The sequence below is a fragment of the Coenobita brevimanus genome, chromosome 117 (genome assembly GCF_032717465.1).
Source record: "Coenobita brevimanus isolate Jiangsu-jjx chromosome 117, ASM3271746v2, whole genome shotgun sequence".
NCBI lineage: Eukaryota > Metazoa > Arthropoda > Malacostraca > Decapoda > Coenobitidae > Coenobita > Coenobita brevimanus.
The window spans coordinates 4,354,805-4,371,991 of NC_137070.1; the positions used below are offsets into that span (position 1 = coordinate 4,354,805).

The 17,187-nt window shown below is 52.6% G+C and overlaps 1 protein-coding gene across 1 annotated transcript; it reads right to left on the reverse strand.

The window, feature by feature from the left end:
* Nucleotides 1-12,353: 12,353 nt before the first annotated feature.
* Nucleotides 12,354-12,764, reverse strand: LOC145418992 (histone H3-like). Its single transcript, XM_080287243.1, has one exon. It carries the CDS (start codon nt 12,762-12,764, stop codon nt 12,354-12,356), a length of 411 nt encoding a protein of 136 aa, XP_080143369.1.
* Between the last annotated feature and the right edge of the window lie 4,423 nt (nt 12,765-17,187).

The window sequence follows — 17,187 nt, forward strand, 5'->3', positions numbered from 1 at the left end:
AGATGATGACGATGTTGGGCAAAGTCTATTCTCTCTCAAGAAACGAATGTGGCTCCTAAAGGAGCCGATGGAGGTGAAAAAGAAGAAGAAGGATTTCTTGGAAGTGTTTACTTCTTCTCCGTCTTCTTGGGGAGCAGCACAGCCTGGATGTTAGGCAGGACACCTCCCTGGGCGATGGTGACGCCAGAGAGGAGCTTGTTGAGCTCCTCGTCATTGCGGATAGCCAACTGCAGGTGACGGGGAATGATACGAGTCTTCTTGTTGTCACGGGCTGCCTTGCCAGCCAGCTCAAGCACTTCAGCTGCTAGGTACTCCATGACTGCAGCCAAGTAGAAGGGGGCACCAGCACCCACACGCTCGGCGTAGTTGCCTTTACGAAGGAGACGGTGGATCCCGCCGACGGGGAACTGGAGCCCAGCCCTGCTAGATCGGGACTTGGACTTTCCCTTCACCTTGCCTCCCTTGCCACGTCCGGACATGGTAGTAGTATCGTCTTCGTCATCACTGGAGTAGGAAGACCTTCAGGAGAAGACTAATGCATCACCCGCGGTTGGTTGGTTGAATATTTTCCCCACAACATGGTGGGGAACAGGCAAACAGGAGAGCCCGTCAGGGAAAAATGCAAAAAACAGCTCCAATGAAGAAGCAAAGCACGGACAGCACTGGCGGACAGGGCAAGGGCGGCAGAGGAAGGGAACGAGGCGATGATGGAGACAACAGCCCGATGATCGACGAGGCAAGGGGGAGAGAGAGCGATAGACTGCACGGCGCCAGATAAAAAGAGGTGCCGGCAAGCTCAGGTGAAACCCCAAACGACTCGATGATGGTTGGCGGCCGGCTGCTCAGATGTTCGATGTTCGTAGAGGGCGGAGAGGGACGAGAGCTTGATGAACGAAACGGCGCCGATGGTAAGGGTGCCGAGGCTCAGGATCAAAGCGTCCCGACTCCGCCCTCAACCCCCATTCACTCGCTCCAGCTCTCCACTGCAGCAGGTGAACGCACAATGGTCAGGCCCGATCCAGGTGATCACGAGAGCACAACCCCAGTCAAGGTATTGGCGGAGGGAGGGTGGTCGGCCAGGTAAAAGTGGGCGGACGAGCCTCAACCTCCTGGTGAACTGACAGGGCACTCCCTTAGATGGAGGACAGGCCCGTTCCTCAGCTGAAACGACTGCAGTGGAGAGCTGGTCCCACCGGGAACAGCGGTGGAGGTGTTACCGCGGCGAGAGGTGGGCTGCGAGTGTATCACCCGCCGGTTGGTGGTTGGTTGGTTGGTGGAATATTCTCCCCACAGCATGGTGGGGAACGGGCAAACAAAGAGCCCGTCACAGAGTGGCGAAAATAGCTCCTATTCAGGAGCAAAGCAGGGACGAAGGCGTGCAGACAGGGCAAGGGCGGCAGAGGAAGGGAACGAGGCGGCGATGGAGAACAACCCGATGATCGTGGAGGCAAGGGGGAGAGCGGTAGACAGCGCGGCGCCGATGGAGAGGGCGCCGGCTTGCTCAGGTCGAACCCCCAAACGACTCGGATGGAATGCGGCTGGCTGCTCGGATGTCAAAACAGAGGGCAGAGAGGGACGAGAGCGATGTACAAAACGGCGCCGATGGTAAGGGCGCCGAAGCTCAGGTGGAAGTCCCAAACTCTGCCCTCAACCCCCATCGGACTCGCTCCAGCTCTCCACAGCAGCAGGTGGTGGCGTGCAGGGTAGGCCCGGTCCCGGTGGTCAAAGAGGCACAACCCCGGTCTTGGTGGTAACGGAGAGAGGGTCGTCGGCCGGGTATAAATGGGCGGAGGAGCCTCGATCTCCTGATGGACCGACCAGGGCACTCCTCATGATGGAAGGACAGGCCCCTCCCTCGGCTGGTGCGGCTGCTGTGGAGAACTGGTCCCGCCGGGAACAGCGGTGGAGGTGTTGCCTCGGCGAGAGGTGGACTGCGAGTCTCGTCACCCGCCCGCGACCTTCCCTTAAATACCCGTCTTCCCGATCCGGCCCCATCCCACCCGCGAATGGGAATGAGGCAGAAGCCGGGCTGCGATCGGGCAGCAATCACATATAAGGATTTCAGCAAGCGCATCCCCCATTGGCTCTGGTGAACTCTTCGGTATCGGCATTCCAAGTTCAACTTACTCCAGACGTCGTGCAGCTTACCATCTCGCCCGACTTCACGCTCTGAGGAAGTAACTCACGGTGCTAATTGCCCTAGTTCCACACGAGCCTGCGACAAGATCCTTCACTGCAAATACACCTTGCTTCACTGCATACCAGCCTTTCACGGTGTATCATCGCAGCCCCAGCACCCACGCCCCACGATTGTGTACCGGGGGACACACACTTGTGTGTTCCCGCCCTTTCGTGGGTTGCACCCCCCTCCTACTATCCTTCCTTTCGACCCTAGTGTCCCCCAGTGGTGGTACAAAGCTGAATCCTTAGGTTTTCTGGCGCAGGCCAGATACACGAGGGAGCCCCTTAGGCAGGGGAGGTTATAGGAAGCCACTGGGGTGGGTCAAACACTTGTTAGGGCGATAGGCAAGACCCTTCCAGGGGCAGTGGCAGGGCTATCACGACCTCCACTAGCGGGGGGATAGTCACCACCACTGTAGGTAGGCGCCTTCTTTTTTCTGAGTGCATGTGAGTGTGATTGGAGAGTGAAAGTGTGAGTGACGGCCGCCAAGATGGCGAGCCGAGATGCAACCCCTACCTCTAAAGAATCGCTTGCCCCTCAACCTTCCCGTGACCCCAGACTCGCCAAGAAAAGAACACTTGAGACGGAAGATGCCACCCCTACCTCCGAGAACGCCAGTGGACGAAAAGCAAGATTTGACAGCCCTGACAGACGCCAAGACCTCCCCCCCCATATCAACTTCACCATGGACTACGACGACACACCATCCAGCCAACAAAACGACCCTGACCAGCACGACTCCCAGGACAATCATTACGTAGAAGACTCAGCCTCCGCCCCCCAAGACCCCGACGATGGCTTCACACTCGTTACCAACAAAAAGAAAGGAAAAAAACAGGCACAAAATTCCTCTGACCCACGCCCCACCTATCCCAATCACCAGCCTTCCAACCCCTCCCCCCACATCCAACCTCCCAGCTTTCCTCATCCCCAAACCTGACAACTTCTCTAACACCTATGAAGTAGTGACAGCCATTGAGAACTCCTACCCCAACCTTCAATTTAAAATGACAGCCACGAAAGCCCTAAATACTATCATAGTCCCCCTTAACACTGAGTCACTGGACATCTTAGAAAACGTTCACGAGTTAGAGGGCAAACCCGTGAAACTCATCAAACTTGACCCCAACCTTGCCACAAAGAAACTTGTTGTTCAGCATTACCCCCTTAACTTCCCCTTAGAGGCTATCCTCAATCACCATCAAGTCGAGGAAGACAAACGATGTGATGCTAAAGGGGAGCCAACCAGACAAGTAATATCACCCTCCGTGGCCCAATTCCCGACTCAACCTAAAATCATGGGGCACATATGACCTCCGCCCCTACACCCCAGAACCCCTACGATGCTTTACTTGCCAGAGGTTTGGGCACCACCAGTCAACATGCAATCGCCCTCCCACCTGTGCCCTCTGCAGCGGTCGCCACCCAACTCAACAATGCCTTGATAAATTCAAGGCAAAGCAAGCAGTCCAAGCCAAATGCCCCAACTGCCATGGCCAGCACCATGCTTGGAATAAAGCATGCCCAATCCGCAAAGCCATCATTAACAAAGGCATTAATAAAGGTCAGGGACGTGCGCAGGGGGGAGGCGGTGGCTCAACCGGTAGAGAGGTGGCGTGCGGTCCTAACGGACCCAGGTTCAAATCCCGGCTGGGGCAGGGAACAGTTTAAGGATTTGAATTTCATTAAATCAGGCTTTACTGATCTACCAGAAGACCCGCCGACATGTCGTAAAAATACCCCCGCTAATACCAATACACCAGTCCTGTATGAGACAGCCCTAGCATGTATTCAATATGGACGGTGGGTGTTAGCGCCGAAGTGGTGACATGTAGAGTTGTATGGTATGTAGGAGGACTGCTGGGCCTTGATAGCAGGCTGTGAAGCCTATGCCCAGAGTCGGACACATAAAAAAAAAAAAAAAAAAATATCATCACCCCTGCCCCTTTAGGCACCTTTAAGTGGGGGCAACAGAACAAAGGCGCTAACCACCCCTCTCTTACTACAGGCAATTTCCCCCAATTGCCAACCCCAAGCAGGACTTCACCCAATACCCCCCCAACCCCCAGACCCCCCCCACTCACCCCCCAACCTCACCAACTGCCCCCCCTCCCTCGCCTCCTTCTACCACCCTTAAACACGCCAGTACCCAAACTACCGCATCCACCCAAACCCAGACTCCACCACCAGCCACCCCTCAACCCTCACCCCCCCCCACCCTCAGTAGCCAAGACCTCATTCTCATCTCGAACACCATCGCCCAGGGCATAGCTGCCTATCTATCCACCTTGATAGGCAAACCAGTTCCCACCACCGACCTTACCAAAGTGCTCCATGACTCCATCCACTCCTTCCACAATCACTCCACTCCCCCCGACGCAAACACTGACAGCCCTCTACCCACATCAACACCAACACCTGTTGAGAACCACAACACCACTCTCACACACACACCCAAACAAAAGACAACACACAACACAACCTCCACACAACCACAATCAGACACTCCATCACACCACTCCAAACACCCACAACACCAGCGCCGCAACAGAAGCAGACACCGACACTCCACAAACAGCTGGAAAAACACCTCCTCACACAGATCCCCATCAGCCACATCCCCCACCAGAACACACCACGAGCCCCGCTCCTCCACACGTGAAAACATAGACACTAACATCTCGTCAAAATCACACTCACGCTCGCCAATTTCAAAACACACATCACCGACACAAACGCCATCAGACACAGACACCCAAACACTAATATGGACAGACAACATGGACATGTAAACACTCCAACACCCTCCCCCCCACCTCCACAATATCCCCCAACCCCCCCTCACATTAAAATCCTTCAGTGGAACGCCCAGGGTGCGCAGAACAAGCGCTCCCTTCTAGAAGAAACAGCGCACAAAGACCAAATTGATGTTATCCTCCTCCAAGAAACCCTCATCCCCGCCCATAAATCTATCAAAATTCGAGGCTTCACCTCCTTTACACTCACCCATTCCCGAGGGGGCCCCCGGGTCTTAGCAATGTATATAAAAAACTACATCCCTAACAAACCCATTCACCCCCTGCCTGACTGCGGAGATGGCGTGGAAGTACAAGGACACTCCATCACCCTTGCAACCACCCAATTACATTTATATAATATATATCGCCCCCCCCAACGCACAGCTAAACCTGGACGAGGTCCTTGCCACATCAATAACAGATCATGTGCTACTTGGAGGTGACCTTAATGCCCACCATCCACGTCTTGGCTCCAGGAACACCAATCCAACAGGGCGCCACATCATAACCGCATTAGATAATACCCCCGAAATATCTCTTTTAAATGACCCTCAATCTCCCACTCACTTGAGAGGGGTCAGATTAGACCTTACCATGATTACTACTAACATTGCAAACTTAGCTAAATGGGAAATACACCCCTCCCTTGCTTCAGACCATCACGCAATCCTCTGCTCTGTTAATCTTGCTAAGCTCCCCAAACCCCCCAACCCCCCACCCAAATGGAATGTTAAAAAAGCCGACTGGGCCCACTTCACCTCTATATTAGAAGACTCCTGCAACATCAACCCCCCCATTGACCTCGAGGAACATGCGACCCTCATTACCAATGCTTTCCACACTGCAGCCACTCAAGCCATACCCACCACCAGCCCCCCCAAACACCTACACCGTGATTATTGGTATTATTGCGACAGGGTCAGAGAACTAAATAAAAGATTAAACAGGGCCAAGAAAATACATAGAGCAAACCCCACCCCTGAAAGCCTAAGTTACTTACAGTCGGTAATCAGACACTCCATAGATGAGAAAAACTCCCTTAAGGAGCAAAAATGGCTAGAGTGGTGCCAGACATTGGGAGCTCATTCAACAACAAGCAGTATATGGAGAAAGTTAAAGGCATTTTCTAACCCCCGCCCCCCGACACGCCCTGACCCACAAGGAGAGGCAGAACGTTTAGCTGACAACTTTGCACAGAGAACCTCCCCAAATCAACTGCCACTACTAACGAGGCAAACTCAAGACACACTACACCCCGTAAGAGAACAGCTGATTAGAGAAAGCCAGAATACACCTTCCCCCTCTGATCAAAATTTCACCCTAGATGAGCTAAACAGGGCCTTAAAAACAAGCACAGACACAGCCCCTGGAGCAGATGGAATTACATATTCCATGATTTATCATGCGGGGAACACTGCTAAAACAGCCTTTCTGGACCTCATCAATCACTCGTGGCATTTAGGCATTATTCCATCTCAATGGAAGGAGGCTATAATCCATCCCATCCCCAAGCCTCTCGATCCCACCACCTACAGACCCATCTCTCTTCTTAGTTGTCTCTGCAAAACCACCGAAAGAATGGTTAAAAGCCGCCTTGACTGGGTCACCCCATCACCACATAGCCACATCTTCGCCTTCACAAAAGGCAAGGGCACAGCTGAATGCCTTAGCTCATTTTTATCAGAGCTCAGGGGAGGTAAAGGCCTAGCCATTTTCATAGACCTGGAAAAAGCTTTTGAGCTGGCATGTCCCGAGGCCATCCTTGCCACCCTTGCAAGCAAGGGTGTTAAGGGTCGCCTTCTGCGCTGGCTTGAAAGCTTTTTCTCAGGTCGCAAGGCCAAAGTCAGGTTCCAAGGCCATCTTTCAGAAGCATATAATCACACAAATGGCACTCCACAAGGAAGCATCATAAGCCCCACCCTTTTTAACACATTAATTGAATGCCTCCTTTATCTCGACCTGGGCCAAGAAGCCCGCCTTCTGTGTTATGCTGATGATATAACTCTAGTAATATATGGGGGGCGCTACTCACAGAAAGCGCAAAAAGCACTCGACATCCTGCATAAAAAATGTAGAGAATTAGGCCTGAAAATAAATCCACTCAAAACTAAGGCCCTCCCCATCAAAATTCCAACCCCACCAAAACAGCTGTTCCTCGGTAACTCTCTTATAGAGTACGTCAACACCCACCGGTACCTAGGGGTATACATGGACAGAAACCTCACCTTTGACACAGAAATAAAATACCTCCGAGATATCACCAAATTACGCCTCAACGCCCTTAGATCTTTAGCTGGCAAAGGTGAAGGAGCTTCATTTAAAGTCTTACGTCTTTTCTATATTCAGGCAATAAGATCTATTATTGATTACGCAGCGCCTGCCTTACCCACCATCAACCCAAAATTAGCCGACAAACTGGAGGTTATACAGAATGAGGCACTAAGAATTATGACGGGATCACCAATGTGGACACGGCTTTGCAACCTCAGAATGGAATGCAACATCGAATCTATTAACATCAGAATCAAAGCAAGAGTCGCTAGCTTGGCAGCCAAGCTTACACGTAAAAACTCCCCCCTCCCCCTTACAACACGATTAAAGGCGGCTGCTAACCTACACCCCGATGTCCTAAACAACACCTGGAGTCACTGCGCCGCAAAAGCCATTCACTCCTTTAACCTAAATCCCATCATAAATCTCCCCCCAGATGAACCAAGTGTAGCGTATCATCCCCGCCCTCCTTGGGATCCCCCCCTATTCAATCTTATCATTACAAGCTCTCCCCCTAAAGCCCTCACTCCCATACAACAATTACGCCAAGAGAGCTTAATGCAAATTGCCTCCCTCACCTCTCCCAACTCATCAACATACTATACAGACGGCTCTGTGAATAACAATAAAGCAGGTGCGGCAGTCGTATGCCAAGAACACTCATTTGGCCTGCGTGTATCAGATGGAGCCTCTACACTCCAGACTGAATTAATTGCAATTCTTACCGCCATGGACGATGCCCTACACATCAACCCAACATCCCATACAATCATCCACACAGACTCCGCCAGCGCAATACAAACGCTAAGAAAACAGGAGCCATCTGATAACACTCATTTAATTACTGACATAATCGCCACCGCGCAAGAAATACGAGATGCTGGCGGAACTATAACAATTAATTGGATACCCAGCCATGTAGGTATCAAAGGGAATGAATTAGCAGACCAACTAGCCAAAGAAGCCACGGAATATTCACACGTTCAGGTTGACATAACACCGAGCCTCACTCAGATCAAAAGAACAATTAAAATGCAGGCAGCAACAATCAACCGCTCAGAACACGAGCATCAAGTCCAGGCGGGCTCCCCTTCTGCAATATGGTATGCTGCCGCTACAAAATATGAGCCAATAAATGCTATTAACAAATTCAAAAGCAGAACACTTAAAAATATATGCCTCCGCTTGGAATATAAGTGTAAAGCCCATATACTCACAAATGAGGCACAACCCAGCACGTGTGAAAACTGCAACACTGATACCCCATTCCCGTTTCTCCACTATATTCTCAGCTGCCGAAACACCAATAAATTTAACAGACCTGTCAATCTCCCCAACCCAGATACGCCCCGCATAAATACGGCAGCCAGCCCCGAGGAGACACTTAAACAAGCAGCTGCTGCAGTGATTGCTAATACACCCATAACAACCCTAGCAAACATCACTGCACACTTCCCCCCACCCTTTTAAAATCACTCAGTCAGGCAGCCACAACTGTCTCAGTCACCATGCCCCCTTCCATACGGTTCAGGTACCGTTAATCCCCGCTAATCCCCGCGCCTAACGGTCACCTGGTCACCTGTTCCATTATACCCTCCCACTCTAAAATCACTCCTGTGTTTGTGCCTGCATGCGCGGATGTTTTTATACATCAACGTGTGCAGGCATATGATGCACCTGTGAGCTATCTAAAAAAAAAAAAAAAAAAAAAAAAAAAAAAAAAGGCCAAACAAAACCACCACGGTGGTTTATTTCCCCCTCAAATACAGCCCACACAACCAACTAAGAAATCCAGTCAAAAATCCACCGACTGGGCTAATGTAAGGCCCGGCCCTCCCTATAGGGGAGGAAATCGTCAACGAACGAACGAACGCGTCCCCGATGTCGACTCAGTCTCTCACTCGCTCCCGCACCGTGCACATACCGTCTGACTCGGCGACGCCATGCCACCCAAGACCTCCGGAAAGGCTGCTAAGAAGGCTGGCAAGGCCCAGAAGGCCATTGCCAAGGGAGACAAGAAGAAGAAGCGTAGGAGGAAGGAGAGCTACAGCATCTACATCTACAAAGTGCTCAAGCAGGTCCACCCTGACACCGGCGTTTCCTCCAAGGCGATGTCTATCATGAACTCTTTCGTGAATGACATCTTCGAGCGCATTGCTGCAGAGGCTTCACGCCTGGCACACTACAACAAGCGTTCAACCATCACCAGCCGGGAGATCCAGACGGCCGTCAGGCTGCTCCTCCCTGGCGAGCTGGCCAAGCACGCCGTGTCTGAAGGCACCAAGGCTGTCACCAAGTACACCTCCTCAAAGTAGAGAGGTTACGCTCTTGGCCATTTCAACATTTCCGGCTCCAATCGGAGCCACAAGATTCTCGATAAAAAGGGGAAAGACAGACTTACAAATTATCCTCTCAGGAACTCTGGTTTATCGACCTTTTTCTCTCTCCCTCTATCTCTCTCTCTCTCTCTCTCGCTTTCTTTTTTCCCTTCATGTCTTTCTTCCTTTTCTTTTCTCCCTTCATGTCTTTCTTTCTTTCTTCCTTTTCCGCAACGGTGGTTTGGGATGGGCACGTAGGCACAATCGAAATGTTTTGAACTAGGGTTGGGGGTTAAAACAATACAGTCAAAATAAAAGAGTAAATATGGGCGTGCGCGCCTTCTTATTCATCTGGAGAACCAACAACAACAACAACGTACCGTCGCCCCAAGAAGTGACGGCACAGTTTCAGATTGCTTCGGTCACTCTCCACTGCCATACGTTCTATGAAAACAGTGAATATAAGGTAAACAATCAATGCCTTCATCACGTCATGCCAAATAACGTATATATTATATCGCGAAAATAATGATGTAAAATGAATAACAGGAGGCAGTGATATATTAGATGGTAACACTTAGTTATCTTTCCCGATTTGAATGAATGTGAAATGTATTAACTTCGCGCGCGGTGGCCAGTACGCCTATAACTCCCAGTCACTTTTTTTTTTTTTTTTTCTAAATAAACTCTAATGTCCTGCTCAACAGAAAATGCTTATTTGGAAGTTTTGAACTCAATGATTTGTTTATGAACCTCTGCATTTTATTACTCTTGCGAATCGATTATGCACTGAGGATATCAGACACTGACAGAAGGTAGCATTCTCCAAGGAGCTCCGACTCTGATGTACGGTAGGCCTTTTTTTTTTTTTTTTTTTTCCCACCGATAGCCCTCTGTCTTAGATGAAATAATCCTGAGATTTTTCTTCATGGGAAACTGGCCAAAGGCAGTGTAATAACTGCATGTCCTTGAATGAATGTTATCTCCTTTCGTGCGTGTTGATCGAAACATTGAAAATAGCTTACTGGCTTACGCCTCCTTCCCTCTTTCTGTCGTCGTCCATGGAGACATTGGAAACGGAAATAAATGACTTGAAATTATTCCCTAGTATTTTAACGGAAATTATTTTATAACTAATAATTAATCATTTCCAATGTTTATTGAAGCTCCCTTTGGTTCAGTCTTACGCTACCCAAAAATCACTGCCTGTTACTATGCTAGATTTGAACGCCACAAAATCATTATTCCCGACTCACCCTGAGCGACAGTTGTGAAACATCAATTAGTTCCGTTTACGAATTCCTATTATCGTAACTAACCAACTGCTTCCTACAATAATTTGGAAATATACAGATAACTGGCCATGGATTTATTGTTTTTTGTAACAATTTTACGTATTAGGTTTCACCTCGTACAGATATAAGGAAGAGTATGGACACTATCGCTGACCGAAAACTTCTGGATACTCCGCCGGCACTTCTTAGGCCGACTGTACCAACCCACACACTCAACAGGCGTACAGTAAATACATGCATGACATCGTATCATGCATATTCATGTCAGTCTACAATCTGTACGTACATACACCAACACATGTGCACAAATACATTTATACTGTGTACGCAGTGACCTACACATGTACGTACACACTAAGTCATGCTCACATACACACAAGCCCTCATACCTCCGTACACACAGACATACATGCTCACACACACACACACACACACACGTACAGTATAAACATACAACATTCATACATACATACATACATACACACGCTCAACTGCAGGTAAAAATCTTTTTTTTTTTTTTCCTCAGTATATTAACGGAAGGATTTAACGTGCGTTCGTGGCCACTGTCAAACCTTCATAACGGGTACAGAGAGTCTCCTAATATGCAGCGGGAATGCCTTTCTCCTTGTTCAAACCTGTGTACGTTTATGAGGGCGTGACTGAATCGATCAGGAAGTAAACGAAACAGGCAAATAACGACAACAAAAACTGCGACGTTAACAACAGATCAACAAAAGAAATAAACGAATAGGCAAGTTGCCCCTCCTCCCCCCCCCAAAAAAAAAGGAAATGAATGATTGAAAAAAAGGATGAATGAATGAATGCATGCATGTAACTATATAAGTACAGTTCATTCGTCCGTTTGTGTGTGTGTGTGTGTGTGTGTGTGTGTGTGTGTCCTCATACGTCCGTACACACAGACATACATGCTCACAAAGACACACAAATACATAGGTACAGTATAAACATACACACACGAGCACAACTGCAGCAGGCGAAAATCGATGGATTCAGTTTTTTTTTTTTTTTTTTTCCAGCATAGTAACTGAAGGATTCACCGTGCGTTCATGACGGATATAGAGAGCATCTCCTAATATGCAGCGGGAATGACTTTCTCGTTGTGCAAACCTGTGTACCTTTATGAGGGCGTGAGTGAATCGATGAGTAAGTAAAAGAAACAGGCAAATAACGAAAATAAAAACTGCGACGTGAACAACAGATCAATAAAAGAAATAAACGAATAGGCAAGTATTTCCCCCCCCCTTCAAAAAAAAAAAAATTAAAAAAAAGAATGAATGAATGCATGCATGTAGGTAAGTAATGGAGTTCATTTGTGTGTGTGTGTGTGTGTGTGTGTGTGTGTGCGGAAAAGCAAGAGCTGATATATGGAAACCTAAACTGAGGGTCTGTCATCATCTCTCTTTGAAAAAGGGTTTTGGCCCTGAAAAGGGCCGAGATTTCTTTCGATCGAGGTGAGGGGCCTCTCGCCTTAGGCGCGCTCGCCACGGATGCGGCGGACCAGCTGGATGTCCTTAGGCATGATTGTTACACGCTTGGCGTGGATGGCACACAGGTTGGTGTCCTCAAAGAGACCGACCAAATAGGCCTCAGACGCCTCCTGCAGAGCCATGACGGCAGAGGACTGGAAGCGCAGGTCAGTCTTGAAGTCCTGGGCAATCTCACGGACGAGACGCTGGAATGGCAGCTTCCTTATAAGCAGCTCAGTGCTCTTCTGGTAGCGACGGATCTCACGCAGGGCCACAGTGCCAGGCCTGTAACGATGGGGTTTCTTGACGCCGCCGGTGGCAGGGGCGGACTTGCGAGCGGCCTTGGTGGCCAGCTGCTTGCGAGGGGCCTTGCCCCCAGTGGACTTGAGTGCAGTCTGCCTGGTACGAGCCATGGCTGAGCGTGACTGAGCGAGCGAGAAGAGCGAGAGTGTTGGCGCGCCGCGCAGTGGTGGTGGTGGTGGTGGGATATTCGCCCCGGCCCAGAGGCCGAGGCACGGGCAAATTGGAGCCCGTTAGGGGTCATGCCAAACTGGCATAGACAGACTAACGAGGAGGCGGGTATCAGGTTACCACCCGTGTCAAAGTGGGGAGAGGGACCCCCGCAATCACAGCGGAGGCGTCCCGCAGGTCCTCCCGGACCAAACAAAAGTGCGGGCCAAGCAGGATCGGAAGGCATGCGTCACCGGACACCGCAGGACATAATGTAGGAGAGGCTCCTCCTCCAACTCCAGACAAAAGTCGCACGGGTCCGGCCGGGCTAGAGCTGTCTGCCTGTAGCACAGGAAGCCCAGATGCATCCGATGAATGTGGACCAGGACAGCATTGGGAACATCAGGCAGTGGTGGCAGAGGCTCACAGCGGGTAGCCGCCGCGTACCAAGTAGCAGAACGAGAGCCTTCTGCCACACAAACCTGATGCTCCTCCCGGGCCCACCGCATGACAGTGGACCTGAGCGGCTGAAGGATCTGATGCGTCCCGCTCGGGAGGACAAAAGACACCTCCCGGAGCGAGCACGCCAGCCGCGCCGCCTGATCCGCATGCTCATTACCTTTGAGTCCTACATGGCCTGGTACCCAGTGGAGGGTCACCGACCCCGTCACTGACAACTCTGGCCGCACATACATAAATTGAGGATAGGAGGAGGGGGTTGTCCCCCAGGGATCCGGAATGGACAGCCTGAATCGCTGAAAGTGAGTCAGAATGTACCACCACATGGGTGGAGGCATGCTGGCTTGCATGCCGCAGTGCCCCCAATATGGCCACAAGCTGTGTCTGAAAGACAGACACACCCTGTGTGACGCGCCACGATACCACCGCAGCCCGCATACGAAGGCTGCCCCCGCAGCCCCGTCGGCAGAGACCGAGCCATCGGTATAGTAGTCTGCGGATGCTGGGCGCCGCAGAGCCTCTATCCGCGCCAAGGCCTCCCGCCGAAGGAGAGCAGGGACAGCATTTCGCCCTCCGCCAGCAGTCGGAACGACGACTTGAATAGGCAGAGACGTCCAGGGCGGTGGCTCAGTGTAGCCCACACAGGGCGTGTCAGGCTCCTTGCAAATACCAGTGGCCGCTCCCAGCTCATGCAGCGCGGCAACCAACCCACGGACCCAGTCCCTGCGTGGGCAAGGATCAGGCGGCCGCAAAAGAAGCCGCTTAAACAGGGCCGAGACCGGGGCCTATGCTGCACAAGCTGCAAGATGACCGCAGCAGCGCGGAGCACGACCCTACCCCGAAGCGAGGGGAGGCCGCACTCCAAACGGAGATTGACTAGACGTGTCCACATGGGGACATGAAGCATTATCCTCATTGCGTCATTCTGAACCACTTTCAGCAAGGCGGCTATCTGAGGGGCCAAGCCTGTCATGCAGATAGCACTGAAGTCGATGACCGACCGGATGGCATGAATATAGAAGGTTCTGAGGACCTCAAAAGAGGCCCCCAGGCTCTTCCGGGAAAGGAAGCGGAGAGCCGCCATCCGAGATCGAGCCCTCTCCCTCAGGTATCTAACATGACAGGCGAATTTCAGCCCCGAGTCCATCCAGACCCCCAGGTATTTGTGGGTCGTCACACAGGCTAGAGGGTGTCCTCCCAACAGCATCAGGAAGGCCGGCGGGCTGAGGGCAAAAGGCATATAGCGGGTCTTCGCCATATTTACCTTCAACCCCAGCTCCGCCGACCGTCGATAGAGCCGCGAGAGGGCCTCATTGGCCTGTGTGTAGCAGTCTCTCCTTGAAAAGACTAGAACCAGGTCGTCCGCATAAGCAAGAAGCGTGACCCCCCGGCCATACTCCACATCCAACAACCCTTCAACGAGAATGTTGAAAAGGATAGGGCTCAGCACACTGCCCTGCGGCGTGCCATTTGGATGGGAGTATGCCGGGGAAAAACTACCTTGAAAGCGGACGCTAGCAGCCCTGTCAAGGAAGAAATCCTTGACCCACGATAGCAGCCTGCCTCCGATCCCTCGAGCCACAAGGCCGCTCAAGATGACTAACGGATTAGCCAGCTCGAACGCCTTCTCGAGATCAAGAAAGACAGCCATTCCCACTCGACCCCGAAGCTCCCCGAGGAATGATGCCAGACATTGTGCAGCATTACGTTTCCGGTGATATGCAAAAATCCTCAGGTGTAACGGCCCCAGACGCCACGACAGCCGCGCCCGCACCACCCTCTCAGCTGTCTTGCCAATACAACTGAGGAGGGAGATGGGGCGCATGGCACCTGGGTCGTTTGGCTTCGGGATGGGGTGGATAACAGCCGTCTTCCATGACCGCGGCAAAAGCCCCTAAGACCCGGAGAGATTGAGCAGATCCAGCAACCACGCCTTACCACAATCCCCCGCATGCGCAAGGATGGAATACGTAAGGCCGTCGAGGCCCGGAGCAGTGTCGGCCCTGCGCCGCAGAGCCGCCAGGAGCTCGCCCACCGTGATGGGGCAGTCAGCCTCATCAGGTTGGGAGCAAGCCTCCCGGACGGCCGCAGCACGAGAGTCTGACAACCCCTCCAGAGTGGCCCCGACGGACTGCGGAAGATTGTGGGAAGCAGAGCGATCCGCAAAGTGTTTAGCCAATCGGTCAGCCTCTGAGACCGGGTCAGGGTGTGAAGGCGGACGAGAGGGGCGAGGGTTGGTGAAGGACCGCAGCCTCCTCCACATCTCTCGGAGAGTGGTGTGAGCACCCAGAGTCCGGCACCACCGAACCAATGCCTCCTCCCGAATGCGACGCTTTTCAACCAGCACGTGTCGCGACACAGCCTCTAAGCGCCTGCGCAGGGGTGAGCCGCGACGCCGTCGTTAATCGCGGCGCGCCGCATTCAGCCGCCTATTCAGCTACCTGACCCGGTCGCAGTAAAACCATCCGTCTCGGTAAACTCTTGTGGACCGCCGCTTCTGGGGAATTGCCTCTGAAGCGGCCTGCCCAAAGACGCTGGCCACCAGATCCGCAAAACTCTCCAAGTCTGAGGGGTGGTGGGACGAGGAGAAAAGACGGACGAGGGCATGCTCAAAAGCCACCCAGTCCGCCCTCTCCACATCCCACTTATGTGGCGGCTCGGGGGGAGGGAGGCAAGCCAACCCCAACTCCACCACAATAGCATAGTGGTCACTCATAAGGGTGGGGTGTATGGACCAACATGCCGAACCCATAAGCGGATCCGACACGAACGTCAGGTCCAGACGCCCCCCCCTAACATGAGTGGGTCCTGATGGGTCCGTCAGCAAGGACACACCAGCCACCTCCTCTAACACCAATGCAATGTGCCGTCCTGCCTCATTAGACCTCTGCGGGGACTGCAGGAGGTCATGGTGCGCGTTGAAGTCGCCCCCTATAAGCACAGGCTCCCTGGTAGCCTGGGAGAACAAGTCCCCCAACTCCAGGGCTGCACTGGCACCATGGTAGATGTTGTACACTGTAAGGGATGACTCAGCAAGTTGAAAATGCACACCATGAACCTCAACATCAGTTCCACAGAATGGAGCAGGCTCACAAACTGTGGAAGCGATGTGGTCCTGGACAAGGATGGCACAACCCCTAGTCTCACCCCGCACATGGGGGAGGAGATGAGTGGTGTATCCCTGCAGCCGGAAAGGGGACCTCTCCCCCAGCAGAGTCTCCTGCAGCATAAACACATGTGGCCGGTCATGAGCAGCAATCTCCTGGAGGAGTGGGAGCTTGCTCATCGCGCCGACGCAGTTCCACTGCAAGACTCTGATGGGGTCGGGGATGCTCTGTCTGGGGAGAGGCGGAGTCGCGTCCCCGCCTCCTCCCGCGACACACGGGGCGACCCGAGGGACGCCCGTGAGACCACGGGGGAACGCGGTCTCGGACTGTTCCGCTCTCCCTCCGACGCCCTCCTCACACGAGGGCCGCGGCCCTCCCTGCGGCCCCTGTCTCTGGCCCTGCCCCGCATCTCCTCGGGAGTCGGGGTTGACTGGCTCCCCTGGGCCTCGGCGGGCACCTGTGTCACCTGTGGCTCTCCCTGGGGCTGCCGCAACACGGGTGAGTCCTGGGGTTGCTGCGCCAGCGCCACCCCACCACCGACCTTGGCCAGTACCCCTGAGACCAACGCCTGTGCTGCACCCAGCAGCTCCTCCTTGGGGCAGGTGAGGGGAAGTGCATTTGCCAGGAGGCCTACGATGCCGATCATCATTTCCCCCATGGCTTGGAGAACAAACCCATGGTCGGTTGATCCTTTCACCTGTGACTGAGGTTGAGGGAGGGCACAGGAGAAGCAGGAGGCCTGGGACGAGGAACCCTCTGTGGTTTGGGTTGACCCGTCGGCGGGGGCGTGCACCTCCGCCACCGTCGAGACGGCGACTGC

What these genes read in the sequence shown, in the direction of transcription:
- LOC145418992 (XM_080287243.1), bottom strand. Translation starts at nt 12,764, where the DNA reads ATGGCTCGTACCAGGCAGACTGCACTCAAGTCCACTGGGGGCAAGGCC.